This window comes from Varanus komodoensis, unplaced genomic scaffold (genome assembly GCF_004798865.1).
Source record: "Varanus komodoensis strain SLA01 unplaced genomic scaffold, ASM479886v1 scaffold9, whole genome shotgun sequence".
NCBI lineage: Eukaryota > Metazoa > Chordata > Lepidosauria > Squamata > Varanidae > Varanus > Varanus komodoensis.
In genome coordinates this window covers 11,399,294-11,423,752 of record NW_025336598.1, presented here as the reverse complement: position 1 = coordinate 11,423,752, position 24,459 = coordinate 11,399,294, and the positions used below count along the sequence as shown (strand labels likewise).

Below are 24,459 nucleotides of genomic sequence, written 5' to 3'. Positions count from 1 at the left end.
TCCCCCACACAGTGCAAGGAAAAACTCCAAGGTCTGAAAAAAGCATAAGGAAAACACAACAATCAGCAAGCTTCCTGCAAGCTGCCACCAACACCATGCCATTCTGTGTCAAGCTAGCAACTATCCTGGTCACCCAAAATAACCTGGTGATGCCTGGTTATACCACTAGCGGTCAAATTGCCTTGCTTCAACTTCAGACAAAGAGGTATTGTCCCATGAAGATCTGCTACATCCCAACCAAGACAGTGAACCCTATACTGCCCCACGAGCCATATCCAGTATCACAGCCTCCCATGTGCAACTGTCTCAAGACTTCCAAATGCTGGCAAACCCCAAGTCTTTGGGAACTACAGCAGACTTCTAAGCCAATCACCACTGCCACTGAAAGCTGCACACCTAATGCTGATACAAGTCCTCTTGTTGCATCATTCACAAAGTAGTTTGGAGTACTTTTCCAAGGCAAATGCAGCCTAAGCTGGACCTCTCCATGGAAGGTATAGATGTTGGCCCTCAACAGGTCAGGCTCTCACTTGTTTTACCCCGGCTCCTGTTTCTGTGTAAGTAGTCACATGTCACAGTATTGCTGAGCCAAGCCAGATGGTGATGTAGTCTTAGTACGTGCCAGTGAATCCACAGAAGATTGGCTCCTTCCTTCTGGTCCTCACCCCCACTAGACTTGGGACACCTCTTCAGATTCTAGTGATTCACCCTTCACTGGGATCCTGAAATAAGAGTGGCGGTGAAGTCCCTGAAGAACAGGATGACTCTGAAAAGCAGCCTGAACAGCCACCGGAGAAACTAATTATAGCAGTAGTACAGCCTCCCGCGCCAAATAAAAAGGCCCTGAAGAAAAAGCTGCCACTGCACAAAGAACATGCCCCTGCAAAGCAAGCATAATACTGACCAAGTGCAGCTCACAAGGGACCTGAGCATGCTTTGGGTCACTGAAATTCACTCTCTTTACATATTTTTCAATGAGGAGAAAGACCTCTCATCAGCACTGCTGCTTGCTGCATTCTGAACATTAGCGAATCAAAGTGGGGGTGCTCCTTCAGGACAGCTAGCAGCTTCCAGGAGCTGAAAACAGTTGCCCTTGATAACCGCATAAATCAGTTCACACTGGGTCCACTGAATTCACCATCTGAAACAGTGACACAGCAAGAAATATACAACATCCACACAGCTATTGCTGAATGGATTTGGAAAGATTACACATGTGTCACAAACTGAAGGTTATTGATATTTTTATGAACTGTGCAGAGAGCCTTTCCGGTTGATTCATTGTATATATGAATTAAAAAATTTAAAATAAAATACATGTGTGCACCATACATACACTTATAAAGGACTTGGAGCAGTAGAATTACCTATTCAACCTAACAAATTACCTATCTGAAACACTTATACTAGCTAGAATTCTTTTTGTGAGTCTTCCCATCGCCACCACAACCCCAATTATATCATGGTAGTCATACCATATAATCATCCTTTTCCCATAATTACACCTCTAGCAAACTTGTCACATGTAAGCTGCCCCTGCTCAGTCACCTGCCAGATAGCATACCCTGCTACACTCCAGTCACCCCATTCATTAGTGTAGCAATATTTTTCATATATAATTCTCATTCTCATACTGTGTAGGATATCCAATTCATACACTACCAACTTGGAGTAACATTCCCCACATGATCAAAGTCTATACCCAGTAAAGTTCAAGTTCTTCATATAGTGGCTTACAAAGCTAATTTAAATTTGTATCCAGAACTGTTCTCAGTACCAAAAACTGTCTGTATTACATGCTATTAATCATGGTCACCGAATTCTCAGAGTTCAGTTGGAGGGAATGAGGAGTCTATGAGCAAAGAATAATTCCCTTGTTTTAAAAAAGTGTGGATCAGAAAGCACTTAAAGAGGGAATCAGAATCCAATTGATTCTTGGGTTGTTGGAGACCAGAGTTTGTGGGCAGCAGGCATAGCTGTTTCTCCAACTGAGACAGAGAAGAGGTAGAAGCAAAGACAGAAGGGTGAGCAAACATAGCTCCTCTGTTGGGAGGCAGAGCTGAGCAGGTGAAAAGACAGCTACCTCAGAGTACGAAGGGGGAGATGAGGGAAAGGAAGAGTTGGCAACAGAAGTGTGTCAAAGAGCAAAGGACTGCAATTGAGGGGCAAGTAATTCCCGCTTTTCTGCAAAGACAAAGGCAGCATTGCACTATCCATGGATAAAGCATCAGACAAAGATAAACAACGGAAGGTTAAGTGAACATCTCAACTACTCTCCTATAATGTGTTTGGAAATGGTGTGTCTAACTTCTTGCTATTTCCCTCTCCTTCTTTCAGCATGTAATGCTGCCCACAGGAATTTTATTCCAATCTTATTAACTAACTTCGCCCACTATATTGTACCCAAGCCATAAGGGTCCTTCGTTGCACTATGTGGTCCTGAGATTGAGACACTTATATTCAGTCTATGACTAAGTGAACAATAAACAAAATAAAACTATATTTGACCAATAAGCATATTGGTTTCAGGATGTTCAGTAACCTTTTCCTTAATGAATAAAACAATGTATAGTTCTGACAGGTATATCACTCTTTCCCTTCACAAACACTCTTTGTACACAAATCCTCTTTTCTATTCTGAATGTACTTTGACCAGTCTTTATTCTATTTCTCTCAGTTTAATCTTTCCCTTCTGCACACAGGTTTCCATCAGCTTCCATCCAACCCTAGGGAGGCTAAGGGAGAGGTGGCAAGGAGGAGAACCATTTTTGTGGTGGTACTCCAATTGTGGAACTCCTTGCCATCAGAGATTTGTCAGGTGCCTATTTTATTGAATTTTTGGCTCTCTCTTCCAACACATAAACTATTTATTGAAGGCACAGGTTTCAATTTCAATTTTATTTATTTTATTAATTTACATATTGTTATTTGCATATACAGTGTTTTATTGGGATTATTTATAACTTTTTAACTGTATTATTTTATGAACGTTATTACTGATTTTATCGTAATGGCCACCAGAGAGCTAACAGGGCAGCTTTTATATAAATTTCATAAATAAATAAAATGTCGTCCAAGTATTCCACTTACATCCCTTTGTCCTTATGAATCCTAAATGTCTTCCACAGCACTATCTGTGGAAGGGAGAGTAACCTGTAGGATTCTAAAGAGAAGTCTGCTTCTTTAGATTCTGCAGATGCTGACTGATTCCAACTGACTAACTACTGACTGAACACAACTGACTGACCGAAAGTATCCATTTCAGTTCCCTCACACACTTCCAAGCTCCTTCCACACACACACAGTCACCAACTAATCACCTAACTGATTCATTCCCTTCTTTTACCCCTTTTCCCTTCTGAAACTTACCAACATTTAAAGAAACACTCACACATAACACTAGAAATCATTACAGTGGTTTTATACTATTTTTCTTTGAAAAACAAGTACAGGAAAGTATCCGGAAGGAGTTAGCTGGAAACAAGCCATGACCAGCCTCAGAGATGCTAATGGTGCATCATCACCATTGTGAGTTACTCAGTAAGCAGCCAACCCACCGTGGCTTATTCTTAGGATGGCTCAGAGTGACATGCAAACCAGCTCTAAGTTAATAAATGTCTTTTGTAGCTGTACTTTAAGCAGCATGGACGTTAAAGCCTCCATGGAAACAATAAGGGCTTTAAGGAATTTTACAAGTCTCCCCCCCTCCCCAAGACACTTAAGTGTTAATTAAATGATCATTTAATAGTGAAATGTCAACACAACATTTTCATCTACTGACAGCACATCCCATTATAAATCCAGGGTAATAAAAGTCCTGGCGTTAATACTCTGAACCACATTCCCACAACACTCTAAGATGCCTTGCCATGTCTAAGGTTAAGCATCTAGACACAAAACAAAGATTGCGCCACTCAACTTCCAGTTCAATTTTCCCATCGCCCAGTGACCTAGGTAACACTTTAAGCAATAAAGAATAAGTTTAATTTCTTCAGCATTTTGTGAGGATTAGGAACAATTGTTGGCCAGCAATGACTTCTTATCCTTGGATTCTTTCAGAGTATTCCCCCAGTTCTAAAAGGAAATTCTGATAGTTTAAGACACAGAACAAACAGAACTTTAAATTAGGGTTTTTTCAATCAATTGGAACAGTTGGAGGGGAAGCAATCAACTTTCTTTTGAGCATTTCTCAGCTATTCAGTTACTGCAAGCTTTAATCTCTCACTATCATTATGGCTTGCAGCTACATGTTCTTCTCATCTCATTTTCTTCTTCCTTTTTAATGTTATTAATCAAGATGATATGGTATACATAGGTGCCCACATAGCACAAACTTTAAGACACAATGCCATCTGTATAACATTTCTTGCCCTATTTCTATGCCACTAAATACTGGGGTTTCCTGACCTTTTTCGCATTTAATTACTTCCTTCATTGCAATTCCATTTCCTATAAGAACATTTATAACTTTACCCTGTAAGAGATACTTAGTGAATCAGATAGAAATTTCTATGGATCAGCAGTGGGGAATTCTGGGAGGTATGGTGGCTATTTTTGCTGCCCCAAATATGCCAGAACAGGGAGAGGGAAATAAGTTTATTTTTAAAAATGATGTCTGCAGCTGCTATGGAGTTTCAAAATGGTCAAGCTCATTTGATCTGTTTCTTCTTCCATAGAAGGTTTTGATTAATTTTATTTCAAAAAGTTTTAATATTCTTACTTGGGTACTCATGCTGATATTCCCATTCTGGCTTTACAAGATTCGCAGAGTAGGCAGGTACCTTTTTCAATATCTGTGAAAATCAAAGTGCAAAAGTACAAGACAAGTGACTAGTCCAGATGTTTTCCTTGCTTCTTAAAAAAAGACATTAATTTCCTTTTACTGGCTGGAGTGCTATCTGACCTTCTGCTATGGACTTTGCCTTGTTCCCTTCATCTTCTTAGGGCTGCAGAACAACACAACAATCTTATGGATGTGACTCAACATTATAAATAGTTGCTTGCCAGAATAAAACATTCTAATTGGATCCCACCCCCTCCTGCTTGATGTTCTGAAGGCTGCACAAGACCTTCTACAGATGCTCCATGTTCAATATGCAAAATATTCAGAAATGCTGAAGCTATGTGAGAAAATATATTGCCCCTGGGAGAGGATTCAGAAAAAAAATGAAAAAAATCAGTTTTCCTGAAATTTCATTTTTTATTTAGCACTATATCTAGGATTTGAGCTCTACTCAGCCATGAAGCTCATTGGGTGACTTTGGGCCAGTCACAAATTCTCACTCCAACCTAACTCACAGGGTTGTTGTGAGGAAAAAACTGAGGAGAAGAGGAGGAGGATTACCTGAGTTCTTTGGGAGGAAAAAGGAAGGCCATAGATATAATAAATACGGTAAATACAATCTAAAGTCACTATAGACAAGGTTCTCAGAGTTATTTTGGACTTCAGCTGCCATGACCTTCAGGTAGCACAGCCAATGCACAGGAATGCAGGGCATTATAGTGGAAAGTATCTGGAGGGTACCAAGTTGGGTAGCCTACTTTATGAACATAAAGACTGTTTTATGATCTTAAATTAATACTATGTGAACCTGGTTTGTTTATAAAATTAGTATATTTTAAACACGCAGTAAATTTACAATTGCTTGAATAAATGGTACCATTACATTTAAGATACCAGGCATGCTAATTTTATAAGCAAACCAAGTTATACAGAACAAACCAAGTCAGACAAGACATAACTCCCTCAAACATCTTAATCATCCTAGAAGCCAAGCAGCAAGAAAAGCTGGAGGAAGAGCAGGAGTGATATACATCTGTTTTATAGCAGTTTTATAGCATTCTCTAGTGATGCGGTCTAATTGAGAACCCAGATACTGTGTCAGTGAGTTCTATATGCCTAAGCCTAAAAATTAAATTAAAAAAATACTTAGATAGAATGACCCACATGGTGTTCTGCCATATATGGCGATACAGATCATAGCATTTAAGTTAGAATATTATTCACTACCTTCTACAGCATCTAACCAAAACAAGGATAGAAACACAGGACAATCCAAACTATCAAGCAAGCTTTTTTGCCATATTATGCTATGGCATCTCCACTTACATGCTGGGAAGCAAATCATAACTTTGGAACACCCCTGAATGTTGATCTGTAAAAGATATATTAGGCGCAATAGGATACAGTCATATTGGCATTATCTTTAATGCTCATAAGCTCCCAGACTTGGAAGACTACAAGTATTCTAATGCAGGGCAGGAGAAACAGCAAAGGTGATGCTCACTTTCTTATCCTCATGCCTTTCATATTTTCAAGGCTTCATATCTTTGTGTTTCCAGTCTTCTCTCCATCCACCAAAAAACCCCTTAATCCACTCTGCTTTGGTTCTTTCCACACTAGCTATTAGGGAAAAAGGGACAGGAGATAGGATTCCAAGCTCTGAGATCGGACCTCTGTCTCTGAAATATCCTATGGCTCTTGAAATGCAGTCTAGGGGCCACAGGATAGCTTTTAATATGGACTGGAAAAAATAGCTATGCTGGGAGTCTTACACATAAGAGGGGTGTGTGCGCGCATGCACACAAGCATATGTGTGGTATCTTTTGCATCTACATTCTTTGTATAAACTTACATAGTTTTTTAAAAATTTTAAACACTTTTTAAAAATTATTTAATCCATGGGCAGAAGCCAGGGGGGGAACCTTAAGAGAAAATGTATTTCCCACTTAAATTTTCTGGATTTTGACGGCTTTCACATTTCTGTTCCTTCTACTTTCTAGAGGAGGATCACTTTTAGCTAGCTCCAAACATTTCTATTTCAACCAATTTCTCAGAGCTGATACCAATTCCCTCTTTTTAAATCTCCTTCCATAAGCAATCTAAATATCAGTTGTTCAAACTTTATTTTTTTTCCTTCCTGCCACTCTTCTCTCTTGCATGCAGAGTGGCATAGAGGGAAGTGGTGTGCTGCCTGCAAGTTACCATCTGGCCTGGTTGGGGTCCTGGAACTAACAATATTCAGCACTATTGGGGTACACCTAACTGTTCAAAATCACCTGGAGTATTAGAATTGCTTCACTGTTACTTACTCCCCTGTAGACATATACACCATGACTGTGGTTTTTGTGGATTATTTAGTTACTTCTGAGTAGACATGCATGAAACTTTTGGCCTCACCAATTTCACCCCTCGGTCCTGCCAAATGTTGGAATTCTGCCACTGAGGTTTGTTTTTAAATGGAATTATGTGCTCAGAATGAAAAAAAGTTTGTCATTTCGTAACATAAAGGAGCTCCTATGAAGCCTACAAGCAGGGAACATTCTGTTTTTGAAAATTCTAGCTCTCTCCTTACTCCACCATATCACATGGCTTCACTCATCCCTATGGATATTTTGCTAGCATAGGCTTTAAATAGTTCCTACAGCCCTATTAAATAGGATTTAAAGCTGTACCAAAGTCCAAGTTTTTAAATCACTTAAAATAGTTTCCCTTAAGAATATTTAAGATGCTTCAAGCAACATAATTAAGATTCCTTAATATAAAGGGGTTTACAAGAAATTATCATCACCCCATTTACAGTGCAATAGCTTTAATCATTCTTTGTTCCTTGAACATTGTGAATCAAACTTGAATGAGACAACAAAAATATACAGACTATAATACCGTATGAGCTAGGGAAAATAAAAATAGGTAATTCTCCCTGACCACTTATTTCTTGCAAACATTATGCAATTTAGGAAGTTGGCTGATATTTAAACTTAAATTACCCTTATGAAGAACCAACCCTCCCAACAAACATCCAGAGAGGCAGCATTATCTACAAAATGCCCCAAAACAGGCAGCCCATTACCTTTCAGGCAAAAGTGTTAAACATGTCTACAGAAAACTAACATTATTAAAATTTGTATAAAGATCGTTAGAATAATAACAGATTTTAGCTAAAAAAAACCCCAAAGCTGTTCACCTTTTAAAACATACTGAAGTACACAATTTAAACATAAAACACCTTAGAAAAATGAGGATGTTCACATATCTAAAAGTACTGTTCAAATATACTTGCCAAGATTGCAAAAATATGTACTTCAGTGATTCAAATGAAGCAATCAAACTATGTTGATTCATTCACCTGCTACTATTATCCAAGTCCAAAGTATTATTACTTATATAAACATGCAAAATCCTAATTTGGCAATAAGGAATTTCAAGCTCAGAGAGTGATTCAACAGTAGTTTCAACTTCCCATTAAGAATTTCTTTTAGAGCACAGCAAATTCTGTAAGAAAATCTCTTACAGAAGAGATTTGTCACCACCAGAAATACTCTTTGTGTGGGAATACACGCTGTGTTTGAAAATATATTGTTTTTGAAAAAAATGATCTGAATGAGATAAATCAGAACAAAAATGTTTTTAAAAGTGGCAATGTGGCCATGATAGAAATGTTAACGAGTCATCTGGACAGTTGGCACTACACAATATTACGCGAAAATCCAGTTCTAATACATTCCATGTGTAATGTAAATGCCCAAAGCCTTCTTATTTTCTAGCATAAGTGCTTATGATGGGGTTTCTGAATTTTGCATCAATTTCAGTGTAACAAATCATTACCTTATGTTAGCATTACAATGATGCTAAAACCTGTGCTGCAGGCAGATGTAAGTGCAAAGTACAGCCACATTATGGTTTCCATTTAGAGATGGAGGTGAGTGGGAGGAGCAATTAAATAAACAATATTTCCAAGATAAATTTTTCCCATATGCCAGTGTAAGGCATTTTAGAGATCCACAGCAATACTCCAACAGAAAACATCCAGTGCAAAAGAACCGAACATGATCACACAAGAGATCCTTCTTGTTGAGCAACCTGTTCCCAACAGTTACCAGCCAGAACTTTCCAGGATGCCCACAAGCATGCTATGAAAGAAAAAAAAAAGAAAGAAAAAAACCAGTATTTAGATTCATTACAAAAAAGTCTTAACATTCCAGTGCCAGCAATCAGCAAGTGATCACATTCAAGAATGAGAACGTATAAAAATGCTTTTTTCTCATACCAGTCATCATATATATCGTTGCGGAGTTGGAATGCACATTTCTACTGTGATTACATTTTAAAACAACCAGGCAATAGAATGCAGGTTTCTAAATCCACCAAAATCAAGATTAAGCACCGAATGCTTTAAGTATCAAGTATCTATTTTCACACAGCAAACCAAAGATGAAAATACAATCTCACTACTTCTCAAAACTTTCACTAGCATATCTGTATTGCCTGAAAGTGATATTGCAATTTTTATTCAGTTACACAATTACATGCACACATGTATATATCTGTGTTATATACAAGCAATAGTGGCATAATTCACAAACTGAAGTCCTTATATAGAGTAATGTCAACCTTTGTCAATTTCTGCTTTTGTCAGGTCAACAATCATTTTTGAAAGGGCAGAACAAATTATGCATTTTACAACTGGGCATTCTTTCTGTGTTTTGACCATATTTCCACTGAAAATGTCTTCACATTTCATGAGATCCTTTCAGAGCAGTTTAACCGTATGGTTTGTTGGGTCTTTCTGACATGATTATGAAATATTTGATGATCAGAAACTGTTTGTCTCCTTTGACAATAAACATTGTAAAAAAATGAAAGCAGAAACAGAATGAGGTTGAATTTTTCAAATTTCACATATTTTGAAAAACTAAAATATTGACAGGAATTTTCTTGAGTCATCTACATGCAGGACCATTTTCATTCTTACCTCCCTGACTGGTACTACTGTAAAATACAGAGAAAGTAGCCTTGTATCTAAACAGGTATTAATGGTAATCAGGCAAACAGCAGAACTGCTCATTAAAAAAAAAAAAGCCATCAGAAGAACTTTCATCCCTTTTGCCTGAAACATCTTTAGCTTTCCCAGGAATGGGAGTCAGCGGTAGCTATCATGGTAACTCACTAGATGAGTAATGATGTCGATACGACTGGACAACGGTAACCGTAGCAACTGTAACCTGCAATTCCTGCGTAACCATTGTTGGATTTATTGTGGCAGGGGCCAAAGAGGCCAGGAGTAAAATGAAGCAGAGAACTATGGTGTCTGACACATCTAGTACCACACACTTTAATCATAGCTGGCAGAAATTAATTCAGGAGGAATTTTGCAAGAGTTCCCCATGCAGTTTTGTGCTTTTGTTATGGGCTATAGGAACCAATGTACTAAATGGGCAATCAAGAGTAACAATCATATTATGTTGCAAGCCTTTTTCTTCTGTCATTTAAAAAAGTCATTAAAAAGTAAAGTTCAGCTACAGGAAACAAGATAATAAATAAAATTTTATAATTTGCCCAATATTAATCTACAGATCAATTTCAAAGAGTGCCACTATACATTTCCTGATTAGCTAAAATTTAGCTGTCAAAAGAGTTATATTAAAGCATATAACTTTTGCATGCAGAATTGACTACTGTTTAGAAATATAGTATCTATAAAAGTACCCTCTTAAACCTCTGAGCTTTGGATGCAAAATTTGTACCCTGCAGCAAATGGTAATCGATGAACTGTGGCCTAACCAGTCAAATTAAGCAGTCAAAATCTATTTGCCTCAGATAAGCACTCACTAGGCTGTAATGGTTTCCTGCATTAAAGGTGATATTGCTGATGCTAGATGTATTAGCATGTGGGTCAGTAGAGATGCATGCCATTCCAAGAAAGAAAGAAAAAACTTGTTGAGCAAGGAACAGACAAGCAGTAAAACCATTACTATCCTGGGCTTTACAATGGCTGCTTCACTTCAATACTGCTCTAAAAATATATATTGTATAACCTACTGAAATTTCTAAGGAACATGGCACAACTTAATATTATAACAGCATTTTAAAAATTATTGCCACCATGAGTTTGAATGATGGATTAAGTCTGAAGCAAGAATGCTATAAAATTATACTGCAAATTCTGGAGTAATGCTTACAAGAAACATTTAAAAATATTTAAACCAACTAAGAAATACAATGATATTTGCCAAAAACAAGGAAGTTATTTGGTCAGTAAAGAAACAACAGGTATTCTCTCTTGAACACTCATAGCCTATCACTTCCCTTTACTTACACTTTCCATCTGTCATCAAGTGCTTGTAATTTTATGATGTGGTTCTGTAACTTATGTAGAGTTGATATTATTTTTCACCCTACTGTTAATGCATTAGATAAATAGTAATGCTATTAAAACTAGTCTCCTGTTCCCAAACACAGCTGCAACTGTACTTCTGCTTCTGAGCAAACATCTTGACCAGAACATGCAGTATGCTCTCTGTTCAGCAATAGAGAAATTGGAGCAAACAGCAAAAGGGCAAGTACAGTGGGCACCAGTGGCATTCAACCATGCCTAGTATTTCATATATAGTGTGCCCTATTTATGTTGCACTCAAACTGTACAAGGACATGTGCTTCTTTAACTAGCATCTCATTTAACTTTAGATATAAGATAGTTAATACATAGAAGTACATGGGTAAATTTAATCAGTTTCAAAGGCTCACAGTACACATACGCAATAGGAGCAAAATGCTGATTCACTAAACAAAAAAAAACCTATATCACCTTGGCAATCTATGCATGATATAAAACATAAAAGTTTTCAAAAAGAAATGTTTCTAGATATATACATAAATAATTCTATTACATTTACTAAACTGCTTTAATACATATTTTAACCAGATACAAACTGTAATAGTGTGATCAACAATAACTTACAGGTACTATAAGCATTCAACTATCTGGCCATCTAAGTCCTTCAGTCACTATTACATGAAGAGAATCCAACATTCATGAGGCTGTAGTAATATGTACAGCAGGTACAATGAAACTACAGTTTTAGGCTATTTTAATTTTTTGATACTATACAAATATAAGTAGCAACTATAGTGTCTGTTATTGACACAATGCAGAAATGGAAAGCTCTGTTTAATTTACAGAAGTAGAAATGTAGCTACAAGCACAAGTTAGACAAACTGTAGTATCACTAGCATATAATAATTCTACCTGTATTTAAATATAATGGGAGTGCATGATACACTAACTTGGTAAATTAAAATGCCCTTTCATTTGATTTCATTAGAAGGATCACCACAGCTAACCAGTAAACTTCTCATGAAAGCAGCAGCATGCATGGTTACAAAAAACCAATCCTATGGACTTCTATTATCCCAGATAAGTGCAAATGGTATTCAAATAACACACACTGCAAGCTAAACTCACAGTTTAAAATCAAAGTATTAGAACCAAGCTTAATTTCATTGTCAAAACAGCTAGAAACTAACATCAATAAATGTACTTTGTGACAGAAGATCTACTAGTGTAGTAATTCACTATGAACCTTAAACTTTGTATCTTGCCTAAAATAGTATTGGATATAGTCAAAAATTCTAGGTATGTCAATATAAAATCCATTCCATATTAATCTTGCAATGATAAATATCTGGCCTGCAAAACTGTCCAGAATTGACTAACTTTGATTAGGTATTTTTAAATGTGATTCCCTTTAAGGTATTTGTATTTTAGTCTGGCAAGACTTTAAAGCATATCCCAACCTGGTGCTTGCACATCCATGCTGATTATGAATAGCAGGAGTTATAGTCCAACAAAGGCTGCCTTAAAAAGACTGGACATGATCCAAAGAACTGTTCATTGGGCATGCATAACCCAGTTCTGGGGCTCCCCCTGCCCCCTGCAAGCAACAGACTCTTCATGCCATCATCATGAAATGTTTGAGGTTTCCATACTCCTCTGCAAAAAGGGAATCTTTGAAATACACAAGGCCAACATCCTGTTAGATCAGGGTTAGACAGAATTTAAAACACTTAGCATCAGAAACTTTGAACAGCTCACTACTCTAATTTTTAAATTCCAGCCTTACATGGAGAATATAATTCTAAAATGTAGGAACCACAATTACAGACTTCAAGACTGCCAATATTCTTCAATCTACTACTTCAGCTTTTGGTTCTTCAGATCATTTCCTTCCTATATTACTGTAAACAAGGAGGAAAGAAGTAACACTCATTCCATTCAGAATGTAATCCATCCCATTATCAGAAAACAGCTGCAAATAAGGAATTAAAAATTCAAATTTCCACCAACCCGGTTTCAAAGTTTCAGTCAAAAACAACAGTGAAAAATATAGAACAAGGCAGAAGCAATTTAGAGGAAAGCACAAATCATCATCTATAAGGAAAAACAAAAATAAGAATTAAAGGTACGTGGCCTCTAGGAACACACAAAGGACATATTTATTTATAACTCAGAAGTGCTGAGGAACATCTCAAAGATTGCCAATACTAGAATGGAATTGTATCTACTTACAGTCTGTAGAGTTTTGGAGTCCCAAGAAAGAGTAACTCAGAGAGAAGCTGAAGATTATTTCTGTTTAGGCGCCTTCGGTAGGGGGAAAAAAAGAGAAGAGTTACTAATCAAATTATCAAAATGATTATGAAAGCTACCATGATACGTCAGAACTAGCCATCTTAGTACTAAGGAGGCATGCAGGAGAAGCAGACAGCTTTACTGCCAGGGGCCACATAGAACAAAAGCTAGAAAACTGTGGCTAATTTAACATTTTATTTATTCATATTAACATAAAGTATGTATGCATGTGTTCACTTGCAACATTTTTGTACTCCCCATATCAAAAAGAAATGTTTGACAGTGTAAGAAGTGAGCAAAGAGACCACCTACTGGCAGGGTTTTACAATAACTTCCCATGAGAGACAGGCAATTGTTTAAAAGAACCATCAGACATATTATAGCAGTTCATCCTTCTACAAGGAGCACTGCCAATTAAACTGACATGAGCCATTACAAACCAAACCTTTCAAATAGCTTTATAAAATAGAAGGAAAATCCTTCCTATCAGGATTGACAGGAAATGGAAAAGCCAACATGCATATTTCAAAGACACAAGCATACTGTTTGTCCTTCACAGTGCCCTTGTAGAGTCTGGCCACTAGGGCAGGCCTAGTAGGTGAACCCACACATTAAATACCCAGCATTCAGCTGGCCATTTAATTACTGTAACAGAAGTATACTAAGCCTTCATCTAGAGTAGGATCACTACACACAAGAAAAGAAAATGTACACCCTACCTGTTGCTTTTTGAAAATACCCTCACCCAAGCATCCCAAGTATATGGGTTAAAAACCCAACTATTTATTGGCATAAATGGAGGTTTCCCCATTTTAACTTCTCCTCTCTGCACTCAGCAGTTTCAATTTAGATCAGAGCTCCATATACACTTAATGCAGAGTAAGTAAGAGGGTCAACTACATGCTATGTATTTAAATTAATGTGCATTTTTCACCTTATCTCTCTCCTCAGCAGTGTCATTCCCTCCTGTCCACAGGTTTATAAAATAATGCATTCATTAACACTGTTGTGATGGATGCTAAACCTATCCCAACAAGCTCTAAGAATCTGGAGTCAAGCTCCAATCTCAAACTGATATTCATTTAGTTCATCATACTGAATGTTGTAGGAACTACCAAGAACTTAATGTCCCTGGACGTGCCAGTTTGCTCTGGAATCCATTTTTTGTTCCTGCTGCCATGTGATCAAACTAATATTTCCAGGAATGAATATTTTACTAACTTCCTTGGTCACTTTTTTTTTTCATTTTCTTGGTAAGGAAAATTTCTGTTGAATACCAAGTGACAAAGGTTGCTAATTTACTTTAACTTTTCAAAATGGAAAGACAAAACTTAGTGTAAAGATCTGAGTAAAGATGAAAACCAACCAACAATTTTGATAAGTCACAACTTTAAATAGGCCAGATTTTGCACAATATGCTGGATTACACCAACTAAATCCAAGGTAGGAGGAGGCTCTAAACTGAAGTCCAAATAGCTTCAAAGTAAGGAATGTTAAATTGATTCAGTTAAGAGGTGAGATGACAAACAACTTTTGTTCCTATACAGTTCTCACAACCCAATAGTTGAAGTTCTCTGGGCTGTTCACAAAAGCTACCAACACATTAGGATCATGATCACTTTGAAAAGAACAAAAATTAAAGACTTTAAAGTAGAATGCTCCCTTACTGCAACTGTTAAGATAAGAACTTTTCTCATGATTGTTCCTTCAAAAAGCATTCTGTTCAGGCAGCACAAGCACAAGATTCAGAAGAGGCACCCTACAGTCAGTCAAATAATAATCATGTTACATGCTGCCTGAAGTAGTAAAATGTCTCAGTGGCAGCACTACACAGTTTTGTTTTCTCCAGATGATAAAATGTTTAAGCTCACTTTGTAATATTTGGTGGTTTCTTTGCTTGTTTGTTTACACAAACATACAAGTAGAACATGATGGAAGCAAATACACTTATATAAGCAGACAGAGAGGCTGCTAATCCTGCACCAGATTCAGTTAACACCAGCCAAAACAGCCAGCACTGTCTCGCTCCCCTGCCTCCCCAATTCTTTCTCCATTCATACTGAATAACTGGTTCTAAACTGACTCCCTGTTTTCCCCTTAGCTAGAAGCAGTACCCAAAGCTCTAGAGTTATTACATTCCAGAGACTGAAGAGAGATTTCCAGTTATGATGTTTACTTTGTTATCATCATAATCAAGACACAAATATAAATATGAATATCACCTAACATTTAAACAGCATGTTAAGCTGTAGTACTTTAAATACTCTGAAGTACTTCACACAAGCATCTCCATTAATCCTTAGAACAGTCCTTATTTAAAAGTGTTTATCATCCTACTTTTCTATTTCTTTTCTATTCAGAATCTTCAGTGAACTACAATCAGATCTCATCAGGACAGAATTTTTAAACAACGTATGAAAGGAAAAAAGCAACAACTTAGAACATACCAATGATTCCAAAGGATAATACAGCAGCTTCAGAATATTGTATTGTGTGAGCGGGGGGATATCCTGACAGATTTCCAACTTACAATACTGTAAAAATGGCAAGTTTACAAAAAAAAATATCCGCCATGGCTCTGATACTCATAATTTCACTCTCAACCTGAGTGTCCATCACCTGTACAATGTGACTATTGTTTAGCTACTCTGACCAAGTCTTTGTGCAGCTCTGATTAGCTTTAGCATTTGGTCTATTCTAAAGCTGATCTACTCAAATGTACCTTTGGGAGAGGGGGTACACAAGGTGTGTACCCAGATCCATCCCTTGAATGACTACTGTTAATCTGGATATTTTCCCTTCTGCCACTATTTTGCACTTGTTTCTGGTTGGTAGACCTCTGCATTCTAGCAAAAAAATCCCAACCCCTGACATCTGGCACCCAACCCCTGCTGTATGGCACTGATCAGCTAATAAACCTATCAACCTGCAGCTTAAAGAGATAGGGTGAGGGGAACTCACTTTACAGCAAGGAAGGCCCTGTCCCTTATGTCTATTAAATGCACTTTGTAAACAAATTTAGACACACTTTTATGGGAATATTTATTTTAATTCACAGATTAGCAATGAATAGGACAGAACAAATCTAGGGTGAGATGTGTGCAAACATGACATAACTGGAAACTGACTGATGCACCTATCCCTAGAAAAGCAGGCATATTGGGCAGGCTTATTTGCATACATTTCCATTTCTTTTGAACTGCTTGGGGGTTTGAAAATCAGTTGAGACTAGTTATTTTCAGCAGGCCAAGACTGTTCAGCAAGGATAAGCCATTTGGGGAGGCTATATGATTAAGACCCAATTTAAATATACTGCTGAACAGCCTGCTGTTTTAAAAACAACTTACTATATAAGGGTTCCACATCTTCAGTGTCACATTTACATTTTATTACAATTCTAGTTCTTTCTTCTTATGCCAGGAATCCTTACCTCAGGTATATGCATCAGTCACATAGAATCTTATTTTGGTGGTTTAAATAATGCCCACATTTAACAATGCCTATTTTTTCATACAAGACAATTCACCATCTAACATGTATTACACTGCCCTTGCCCAGTTGGTATTTATACAGCTTAAGGCTTACACAGCTATCCACTGACAAATATTAAAAACCTTCAGAGGGGAATTACATTTAAAGGGGTATGATGTTTATCAGCAGTGAACAGCATAATTCTAGCAGAGTAATGGAGTTGGCTTTTAATGAAAGAATGGGCATCCCATTTGATGTATTTTGAACCAGTATACTGAAGTACAAAAAGATGTCCTTCCTTAAGGATCACCATGGTAGTGAATGATTTGCACTTCTGCAGATGCAAAAGCATGCAACAGGCTTTTAACAAGAATTTAGCTGTGTAATAGTTCAAAGCTCTGAGTGGTTCACAACTACTCATAAAAAAACATAGGCCAAAAATACAATAAATTGCAGTATTACACTCTTCCAATATACAATATTTTAAAAGCATTTAAAGATGTGAAACAATTTCAGTACAAACTAGACCTAAACAGTTGACATAAATACCCCAATGCAGTATTGTTCTCAGGGAATATTGCTGTTTGTTTAAAGAGTGCCACACTGAAAAATCAAAGAAAGCTATTTTCCCCCTAAAAAAAAAAAAAATCTAAGAGCACTTCCTGTCCTAGTAGCACCCTAGCACAAAACAGCTGCTCAGATGAACCTCTTCATTGTGCTAAAGGACCAGTAATGAGAAGAGGCCTTAAGTTGTTCACCATAACCAGCTGTTGATATGCCTGAAGACAGTCAGACTCCCAAATGACAAACCATCAAATGGCCATACTGGAGGGCTTATCAGCACTCTAGCATACTAGCTGAAAGGTTGGTTTTGTTTAATTTTCACATTTTAGACGCATGAAGTCCATTCATGCACAGGCAAAATGTTTTATCAGCAGCCTTCCTCTTAACACCAGTTTCTTCACAGATGCTGGGCTTTCTTCTCTATGCCAATCAATGAACTTTTTGAGTTTTTCCACAGGGGTTGTATGTGTGCCCTTTAAAACTGTTTTCAGGTAACCACATGGCTTTTGTCTTTAATTGTTCTGCTCATCTTGTTTCGTGTCATGTGAGATTCAAAGCTATGATCTATAGGTTCAGAAAGTATTTTGGCAGCTGACTACTTCAATTTCAATCCCCAATTTCAGCCCCTTTTCCCTAAGTTCCCTTGCCTTCTAGTTCAGAGGGAAAGTCACTTAAACAAATTACTGCCAAATCAAGTTCCCTTCCTTTTGGAAATGCAGCTCCTTCTGAAACATTATTTTTGGCAAACCACTGACCACAACTGTCTGTCTTCAATCAACAGTTTGGTAGAAACAATTTAGAAATACAAAAACAAAGAGGAAACTGAGCAAATCCAGATATCAGACAGAAAAAAGGTAAATTCCTTTTCCTAAAAAAAAAAAAAAAAGGCATGGAAGAGAGAGGAAGCAGTCTCTAGTCCACTCTTATAGGTGGTATAATTGAAAACAACAGGATTGTTATTTCTCCTTTTGTCCATCTACTAGTTACTCACTGCCAGATCTCTAACACAGATAAAACAGTAAATACAAGCTATACTGTCTGATTTCCAAACCATCCACAGTGAATTAGTCAGTTATCAGCCAACTGGATGCAGTATGTTGTAACAGTGATAAGATTTATTTTTATTTTTTGGAGGAGGGGCTGAACAGGGTTAATTTTTTTTCTAGAAATACATTTTTACCATAAGGGATGGAAATACGGTTTAGCATGTATATTTACATTTATGGAGCCATCTATTGCAAGTTAAGACAGTCAATAAATCCTATGATTTCCAGCACTGCACACCCAATACCCAGAATTCCCTAGAATGCGCAGAAGTGTAGGCCTTTTTATGTCTAAACAAGTATGGAATTGTACCCTTACAAAACAAAGCTTTAAAAATCTGTCATGTTAATTTTACATACTGCATATACCTGAACAATTTCTTCCAGCCAGCAAGTGTAGTTGAACTGAAATACCTGACTAGGAAATTTTCAATACACTACACTTATGTGTGGTTTAAATATTATATTTAAACAAATTCAGACACTTTTCTGGGACACTGTTTTTATTATAATACTTGTCTTAAAATATTTACAACTCAATAGCAAGTACTTCCCTTAGGTTAGTTTATTTTTAAGGGGAAAATAATGAAGGCACTAAAAACTGTTGTCATGCCTGAAGAGGTATGGACAGAAACATAATGTTTCCAGACATCTGGGAAAAAAACCCTCAAACCGTAGTTTTACATTTCACTATTATTGTATTCATTTCAATTGCCCAATTAAAATATCACTGTGTTCATTTATTATTTTACGATAATGATGTATTTCTAAAAGTGGGACAGTTTCCACAGGGAAAAATATAGTAATGCATCCTATAGCAATACACCCTCCATCATTACTCAGAGGGAGCTTTTCATGGTTTCCTCAATCTGAATTGCTTCCTCCCAAGAACCTATTAACTGTAGTGGAGAGGTGAAGGCAAGGAGGCAGGTGCAGATGATGTGCCTATTATTTCCCCCACAACAGAAATCCCATGCTTCCATCCTATCCCCATTAGTGCTCTCGTATCTAGCACACAACCTTGAACTGAAACACACTCAAGATAAACTGGTAATATCCTGTAATTCAGTCTATCAATGGACTTCTATAAATGAAGCATAGCACACTGTCATGGTGAATTGGCAGGCAAAACCCTTCATGCTTACCTACATAGAAACATACAATACAGATTTTCCATATAGTACATGAGAACTAACATGGACAACTATTGTACAAACTATTATAGGAGAGAATATTTGTAACAAACACTGTTCAACAAGTACCTCATTTACCTTCATTGCTAAATAAATTCCTGTTATGTTAAAGAAATTATCCCTCAAAGTTTTACAAAAATATGGCTAAAATTTATTACTTCCTTAAGACTCACACAGATGAGCCCCCACACATTTTCTAAGAAACATTTACAGACACTGAAGACCTAAGGTGCTTAAAGATCTACTTTGAAAGAAAACCCAACTTTCACCAAAACCAGTTAATACTATTAGCATGCTTTGATATTTCTTATTAAGGACCAAAACATTCTGTAAGACTGATCCTGTCAAAATAATTCCTATAGGAATTTAAGAGCTATAGCTTCAATGAGGTCTGCAACAGACAAGTAAATGTCAAAGCCAAGAAAACTTTAAATTCAGTTAAACAGAATGCAACTAAAATATATACAATTCAATAAAAACTTAACTCTTTACAAAAGGGATTCAGTAATGCTTATTTTGACATTTTGCAACTTAAACTAATTTAAGTGCTTAAAAAAAGAGCATCCAGCAAACAGTGTCTAAAAAGAATGAGCACAAAACAGATGTGGGAAAAATAAACAGCCTTCCTGTCTTGGAATTTCTAAAAAGGTCTGCAAAGAGCAAACAGGACTTCTCACTGCAATTTGACTTCTAGACCTGTTAAAGGGAGTCCCATGAGAACTAGACTCAGATTAATTAAGTACACTGCTAAAACTACTACAGTTAGCAAAGAGTACACAGGATCTTCAGTTACACAGACTGCATGCACTCCTATTCCAGAGATGAGTTAAAAGTTGCTACCTTACCTGCTTTGTATTTCATTCTCTGGAACAAGCATACAAAAGCTTACAAAAAGAGTGGTGGGGACTAGTGTTTTACATTCAAAACCTGTAGCAGGTGGCAGGTTCCTGAAATTGTTCATCCGTAACCATATGGACTTCTTTGTTCTTGCAGATTTGATTTAGCATTGGATATTATCCTCATGTGTGCAAGATATTTGTGATAATTTAGAGGGGTTTATAACATTATAGAGTGACTGAAAGAAAGAAAAAACTTATGTGGCATAGAAAAAAGTCCTAGCACATTGACCTATCAATCCTCAAACTACCAACTTTAAAAATTACAAAATCTATTGGTACCAGTATGCAATTGTCAGTAATGTGCAATTTTTCCCTTAAAAAGACACTGCAATTGGATTTACTTTAGTCTTTAACTACCTTTTCTATTTTGTTGCAAATTACCTCTTCAATGTGGTATTAAAGTAGAGACTAATTATTTTAATGTTTGGGGGAAAACATAGCTACAGGTGCAAAGGTATAATTTTGGGGGCAGCAATCATACATGCTCTTGCTAAATGACAAACAGAAAACTTGTTGTCCACCTTGCATAAAGAGCATGCTATGTGCTGAAAACTACATACTAGCAAAAACTACAAGGTTTTTGTCTCAGCTCTGATTAACAATGAGCAACTAACTGCTTTCTGCTTTTCCCCTCCAGGCTGTTCAAAAGCATATTCTCTGCTTGAACTCATTATCTGCCTTCACAGTGAAACCTGGAAGCATTAAACCTTTGGTTTATATATTCCTAAACACTAAGAAGATCGGTACCTATAAAAACACAATGAGCTCTGAAAAGAAAGAAAAAGAAAAGAGAAAAAGAAAAGAAAGGAGAGGGGAGGGGGGGTTTTAGAATTTACCAACACTGAGAATTGCAAAGTCTTATTTACAGTTGCCCTTGTTCAATGAAAGGTTACAGAATAGAAGTACTACAAGGAAATTTGTCATAACTTGGCATACTGCTTTTATTCTGAAAGTTTTTATGAATTTGCCATTTAAAAACAGGGCAATAAAAGCAATACCTGTGGAAATTGTAACTGAAGTTAATTCACCTCAGTATCAAACCTGTCCAATCCCAAATGGGTCACAGCAGTGAACACACATATAACATCTAACTACTAAACCACCTTGCCCCCCAGAACCTTGACCGTAGCTATCAAAAAACAGGGGAAAGTGTCTTTAAAATGCTCCTGAATGCATAAGCTTTGGAAGCTGTCTGGAATGAAGCAAATTAATACTAGAGTGGGGGCTCTATTGTAAGTTGCTCCGTATAGTAAATCCACATGTACAAGGGCAATACACTACAAAATTTACTGTCACAAGATAGCAATTTAACTTCCTACTTCTTACATTTAGCAAATCAAGTTCTTTTATTATCTCTAATTCTACTTAAAATTATGTTTAGTCAATCTTTAAGGGTAGGAAGGTGACATATATTTCACAGCAAGCTCAAGATTCTTGTTTATTTATTTATTACATACATTTACGCCTTGTCCTATCGTTTCAAGCGCTCAGGACGGCTTACAAAATATAAAATGGAGTTTTTCACATTAATAATTCATTTAATTAAATTCAGGAGTCCACTAGTTCTACACTTCCACCTAATTTTTACCCTGCAATGCCACATACAGAGGGTGCCTAATACATACACACAGAGAGACATTTTAAGAAAGGAAAAACTGTATTAAAATTGTAATAATATATACTAACAACGTAAGATGAATACAAGTCACATTTGACTTCTGCAATTACAAGAGGTGCTCGAAGTGGTTACCATCAGCATCCAGACACTTATTACGGAGAACTTAAAATGTATACACCATTTTTGGCACACTCTGCAGTTCTATGGCACAGCGACCTACTAAAGTTTTACCTTAAACGGCAAACCTATACCCAGTTACATACACTCAAATATGACTGAATAAGGTGTTGCTGACTCCTTCAAACTTACCATAATTCATCTAGTGAAACAAAATATGTTTAGGAAAAATTTTTGTTGCCTCTATATTCCATTCATTATAACCCCACAAATGTCTCCCAAAAATGATCCATGCCAGATTTTTGGAGGAGAGATGTCCTATCTTCCTATTGGGCTCCCTGGCACGTCTATCCCAGCTGCAGCTCCTCCTATTCATGGTCACAGAGATGTAAAGAATAAGATGCAACAGCATCAGCTGCTGTCCACCCCTAATTACTTACCCAAGTGGTGATAACATGCTGATGGTGTCTTGGAGATCCATCAGTGATGCTGAATGGGCAGACAGCAATGACAGCACCTACTGCTCTTAGCTATCACTATCCACTCACCTGGCAAAAAAGCAAGTCTGCAGCAGGCAGACAAGCAACAGCAATGGTGTGACATACCAGACTTTAGAGGAAAGCTACCAAGCGGGTTCTACTCTTGCTACTAGGAAAACAGGGGGCAGGCACCAATGGCAGTTGCTCCTGCTCCTTCCTCATATCAATAATATCAGGTTGGACTTAGCTAGGGATTTTCTGGAACTCTGGAAGTTACTTAAGTACACCAGATCTTGGGGCTAGTCCTGAGTGAGGCCCTTGGGTAGCTCAAGACAAATAACCATATGAGATAGCAACATCTAGGCCATACCTCACCAAACATCAGATAGCAATATTAGTACCTGTCTATAGTATGTATTACACACAGATCTATTTTTCCTCATTTCCTTTTTTAAAATGAATCACAAACACACATAAACAGACAATTAAAAACAGCAAGTAGCCTCCAAGTTCTGAGTTTCAGTAGACCAAGAGTGCACAACATCAAGTTCAAGATGCAAACCCAGCCTGCTGGTGTTCCACAGATGGTCACATCCTTTTTCCCTGGCCCCTTCTCTTTTCATCAAGCCACCAAGGAACAGCAGGTGCCTGTGTCTGCCTGGCAGCTATTTGGTGGCTTCCTGACCTTAGTGCCATTTTTTTCTCCAGGTCTAAAAGGCTGCAATGCCTCTACCACCACCCAGACCCAAAGTTTTGTTACAGGAACTAAGAGCTTCAAGCTAAAATATGGGGGTGTTTTTGACTTCAACTCTTTTACCCTCACCCCAACCACTATAGGGAAGCAGCCCAAAGAGCTTTTACAAAATGGAATTTGGCCTTCAAGTTGAAGGAGATTTGCCACATCTGCAGTAAAAGACCAACTCAGGAAGGGGAGATGTTATGGAGCTATTCAAGTTCGACAGCCATCTCTTAGGGATGCTTTAAGTTGGAATCCTGCATGGACCTCATGGACTTACTGGCTCCTTCTGACTCTGCTGTCCTATGATTTTAACAGCTGAACCTTTTGCCTTAGTGCTGTTTTGTCACAAAAGTTTCCTCTCCCTCAACCTTCAGAGCTGTTATATGTACGAGGGATCCTCAAAAAGTTTCTGCACTTTTTAAACTCCATTAATTTATTAAGAATCTATTAAAAATTTCAGAAACAAATTACATCACTTTTCTACATAGCAACCTTCCTTTGCAATGCATTTTTCCCAGCATCGCACCAACTTTTTAATGCCATCAGCAAAAAAATATAAAACATATTTATAAAGACCCCTTTTTGAAGACCCCTCACATATGAAAGAAAAGTACATGACTTTCTCCATGGGCCAAAAAGCCACTTGGGAGGAGGAAATTTATTTGGTAAAGAGTTAAGCAGGACTGTTTTACAAATCTCTATTCCTGCACTGAAATGAACAGTCTTGCAGGTTTTTTCAAAGTGCCTTATTTATCCCTAAGTGTTCCTTCATATTTTATTCTATCAGAACTAGATGTCCATATGAAGATATCTTAAATAGCTTTCTTTGCCCTCATTAAAACACAAAAATGGCTGCTGTTGAATTATGCCACAAGTGAGAACACAACTGTAGTGAATGACAGAATAGGAGAAAAAGGAAGAAAACAT

The 24,459-nt window shown here is 37.2% G+C and overlaps 1 protein-coding gene across 4 annotated transcripts in view; it reads right to left on the bottom strand.

Moving 5' to 3' along the window:
• The window catches only part of SLIT2 (slit guidance ligand 2), a 314,805-nt gene that overhangs the window by 277,839 nt on the left and 12,507 nt on the right, over positions 1–24,459 (bottom strand). For all 4 annotated transcript variants that reach the window (XM_044417691.1, XM_044417694.1, XM_044417692.1 and 1 more), the window contains exon 4: positions 13,350–13,421. In XM_044417691.1, coding sequence (XP_044273626.1) covers positions 13,350–13,421 — 72 coding nt within the window. The remainder of the gene's footprint in view (positions 1–13,349; positions 13,422–24,459) is intronic.